Here is a 4,546-nt window from a genome sequence, read left to right as displayed (position 1 = left end):
ATGACTTTTCATACATACCTGATAAAGTCACCATGAGTTTTGCAGTAGTCATTTCCTTGATGACGTTGTGGGCAACGGATCTCGACATGGTTAATCGAAAAATCCCAGAACATGTCGATCCAACAGATTCCAATCAACTTCATCTATCTTCTCTGGTTGTTTTCCAAATAACGGAAGACAATGTTTCTTCTCATAGAGGTAGTTCTCTATTTGCATCTTCCAGTAACCAAAATTTGTGTTATGAAACTTCGCGATCCCTGATGCCACCACTTCATCTCCAGTCATCGTTTTCCTCAGATCCGAATCAAAGCTGTGATACCAATTGTTGTAAAAAATAACGATAATAAAGCGAAGAAATTGGAACGAGAAATTCACAAAACAGAAAACACAGCAGAACACATAGATTTATGTTGTTCAGCAAATTGTTTACGCCCACGGAGTTGCAAAGGATTTTATTAGCTTGAGGATTTTATCGTCGATCACGTCGACTTATAAGAAAAAACTCTCCTCTCTCTCTCTCTACCTCTCCACGTTCTTTATCTCTCTACCCGAGAGATCTACATCCGACGAGTAAAATAAGAGGAGCCGTAGCCTTTGATTTTGCTCTTCCCATAAGCTTCACACCGAAGAACAAAAACCACACGCAAAGAGGAGAAGAGGGCTCCTTCGTGGTACTCCCAACATGCCTTTTTAACTATCCAACGCAAGGCCCAATTAAGGAAGGTTTTAATTCGTGAATCTTAGCAGAGGAAGGGCGGGATCCATAGCAAGAAATGTTTTCTTTTCTCTTCAGCAATCAAGGTGGTGGGACCCTCCCTCACATCAAATAAAAGAATTGATTAATTCCTTGATTCACTCCATAAGGCAGTTGCCTTATCTGCCAAGAGACTGAGGGGGGAAGATGGGAGGAAGAGGCGGGAAGCTTTAGTTAGGAAAGTAATTAACAATTTTAATTACTGCCTAAAATGTAGTGGACCGGGTCTCCACCTTTCTCAACATGAGAGAGCTTTTTGTCCTCTTCTTCCTCCGTCACGCTTCAGCTTGCTGATATCCTTGTTTGCACATATCGGGATTGCTCGATTCCTCCTTCAGCTCAGCTTTGATCTTCCTCCTCTATTCGACTAGGGTACGAGATTTTCTTGTATGCAGAGTCGTTCGACAGGCTTCTTCTTCCTTCCTTTTCTTTTGCCCTGCTTCTTTGCCTCCCGTTTCATTCTCTTTGTTTGATCACTTCGAATGAGACACCTCTTTAAAACAAAACTATTGAGACGTTTTGTTCTCCCCCGAAACAACTGCATTTGTTGAATTTTTTGATAATAATAACATTGTAATCTTTATTTATTTCCTTATTTATCAATTATTACAGAATAATCAATATAACATATGTTATATGTACAGTGGATGCATTATAGTGCATGGTAGGCCTTGTAGCACGTGCAATTTAATTTCTTTGCATTAGGATTTAATTAAATATATAATATTTAATTTTATTATTTAATTGCTAATATTATTTTACTTTTTAGCTATGGTTTTTGTCTCCCTTGCATTGATCCTCCCTCCTGAAATTGATCTCTTATGCATGCTTAGAAATAGTCGTGAGGGGTGAGCAAAAATCTCTTACATAATAAAGCATAGCAAGCGAGCCGGAGGGTGAAGATGGAATTTCATGCAAAACGAATGAACATTAGTCTTATAAGCTCTTTTTTTGTCTACACTAAACATAGATGAGGAGGGCAACTATGAATCTCTCGCGTAGCAGACCAAGGTAAACTATATGACGTGACGAGCCTTTCTTCATCTTTGAAATTTGACAATTCACTCTTCCAAACCTTGAAGAAAAAGCTTCTTTTAGCCGACTTTGCACGTTTCTTCTAAAAGCCACCGAGCTTTGACTTCATCTTTGCTTGCGTGTTTACTCTTTTGTCTTTTGGTTTTATTAGATTCAATTTTTTTACTTGCTTTATGCTATATTTCGTTGTATCTGATTGGGTTCAACCTAATTTTCATAATTTTTTTAATATTTTGTCTACGTTTTAAAATAGTATACATTATGCCATGCACTATAAGATATAACTCTACAAAACTTTGCATTTTGGCGTGCTATTCACAATTGACAAATATTCTATTTCCTTTCTTAGCATTCAACTGTAGTTGGAAAATTAGAAATTTCTGGAGCAGGAATTTTTAAGTTGAAATTTACTATTTTCCTAAAACTAAAATTGAAAACTTATTCTTCTTGTTGCAATTTTTTCTTGTTGCAATTGAACTGGCTAAATTGAAACTTGGAGTATTAGGCTAAATCTTAGCGAATTTTGAAGAATTACTTATTTTGGGTCTTCTTGGTTTTAGATTGGAGTGTTGAGGCATGTAGAAAACATGGAATAGTGGAATATTTTTATTTTCCACTACTTGTGTGTATTGGATGTGAATTCATAAAGCACTTTAGAAGTTTTGAAAAGTTTTTGGGAATGGTTCTTTAATCTTTCCTATTGGTGATTTTTTTTTCTTGTCCCTTCTAAACTGCATAATGATTGGTGCATATGCATGATTGAAATTATTTTAAATTCGATACATGCCAATCACCTTTTTTTGTGGCTTGTATTAATCTTCTTCGTTTTTCTCATTGGATTATAAGCCACCTCACTGGTTCCATTATCATCATCATTTTTTTGGTATTATCATCAATATTTTACTGAAGTTTTCTACACTTTAGTCTTTAGATACTAAAAGTTAATCTGTATTGATTTACCATGGTAAAAATAGCGTTCATTTTAAGCTGTTAAATTCTATTGGTTTAAGATTCTATCGCCTGTTGGCCATGTGGTCCGGGATATCACCTATAAAGCTGTCAATCGGATTAGCATCTCTTGAGCTGCTTCTGCATTTATCTAGAAGAAGCAGAGTAGTTCCGTTTTAGGAGCATTCACAGTCGATGTGCAATTTCCTCCCACTAAATGTAGCTTACGATCTTGTTATGACTCTCTTGAGCATTATTATCCACTATAAGCTACTTTTTCAATTTTCCTATGTTCAACTCTTGGTTTATTATGGGAAATCGAACCTTGCACCATTTAAATATATCATCTTTGTTTACAATTCATCCATAAGGGATAAATCTAGTGATACGAATCATTGGCTAATTTTTTCAACTGTTGGATTATTTTTAAACAGTCATCTGGTCATCTGACTCTAGCCCGAGCTTTCCAGCTGGCATTTTCTCTAAGGAGCATCTCTCGAGACGGTGAAAGTAAGTATTCATGCTTTAACTTTATTTGTATTGTTTTGCAACTTAATAAAATATATCATTTACAAATGTTTTTTGCTAGCATCACTGTATCAATTTATCTGTTAGTTTTTTGAAGTAATACCATTTGTGAGAAAGCAATATAGAAGTACTCTGTTATAACTTTAAAATTATGCTCGTGTCTAGTTTCTAGCATTGTGACTATCTGGTCAATTTCCTATCTTGCAGCTGCCATATTGCCATAAACAACTTGATCGCACATGAGACACTTCAAAATCCATTAGAAATACTCGAGCGAACTCATGTAATCATTGAAGTTCAATATTTTTAAAAGGTGTATAAAACTATCCTTTCATCCAATAAATCGAAAACATTTTTTAACAGAAATTCTGTTTTCTGTTTTCAGATTAAGTTTGAATAAGAAACTAGATGTACTTATTCAATGTTGTAAGAATTTACATGTACCATCTAACAACCTCTTGAAAAAGTTATAGAGCGGAATGATCATTGGTTTGTTCAATTAGATCCACATTGATCTTTAAGGTCCTCAAGAGATAGCCGTTTTATGTATCTCAGCAAATCTAACTCGGAGAAAAGATTGCTGGGAAACTAAGAAGCCCTTAGATGAAAGAAGATGATAAATGCTTGCAATATGATTCATTGTGTGAGCATGAAGAAATGTAGGAGAATTCGCTCCACTCCATTTTCTTAACATTGCTTACATTAGTCCTTCAACGTATATTATAGTGACGCGGGGGCTTAGGAATGAACCGATCCAAACCGGTTCAGCTAGGAGTTGCTGGTCCAGCAGGGAGGCTGGACCGGCCGGCTGAAGCATGGGGCTAGATTTACTGCCCCTTCCCCTGCCTCCTTGCCTTTTCTGAGTACCACCAACTCCTCCCCTTACCCTTTCTGATTGCCGCCATCTCCTTCTCCTTGCCTTTTATGGTTTCCGCTGAAAGAGGAGGGCCTCCCCTTCCTATTTTACATCCCAGCAATTATATGTGATGTTTACTGCTTGTTTGGGGTTTTAGTTTTTACTTGCCTGCTGTTTTCAGATCTCTCCATGGAGCCTTCTTCTTCCTTGCTAAGGCTGTATCTGATGACGGATGGTTCTTCGGTTGTATCCTGCTCTAAAGTGGTGCTGTATCCTCACCTATTCTCCTCCCTGCCACTTCTCCTTCCCCTCGCCAGCCCTAATCCTTGCTGTTGGCCAGCTGGCTTCTTTTCCCAGCTGTCCAACCAAATCCAGTTTCAAAACCGCCCCTGCAGTCTCTTTCCCCGGAGCAGAGCCTGCTGGCC

General features: G+C 37.4%; 1 protein-coding gene across 1 annotated transcript in view; it reads left to right on the top strand.

Moving 5' to 3' along the window:
- The window catches only part of LOC110028750, a gene marked incomplete in the record, with an annotated part of 93,376 nt that overhangs the window by 72,176 nt on the left and 16,654 nt on the right, over positions 1-4,546 (top strand). Inside the window, 1 exon segment of the mRNA XM_020730729.1 lies at positions 3,172-3,247. Within this exon segment, the coding sequence (XP_020586388.1) occupies positions 3,172-3,247 (76 nt within the window).

This window comes from Phalaenopsis equestris, unplaced genomic scaffold (assembly GCF_001263595.1).
Source record: "Phalaenopsis equestris unplaced genomic scaffold, ASM126359v1 Scaffold000523, whole genome shotgun sequence".
In the NCBI taxonomy this organism is placed as follows: Eukaryota; Viridiplantae; Streptophyta; class Magnoliopsida; order Asparagales; family Orchidaceae; genus Phalaenopsis; species Phalaenopsis equestris.
The sequence above is the reverse complement of the archived record's forward strand: the minus strand, read 5'-3'. Positions and strand labels throughout refer to the sequence as shown.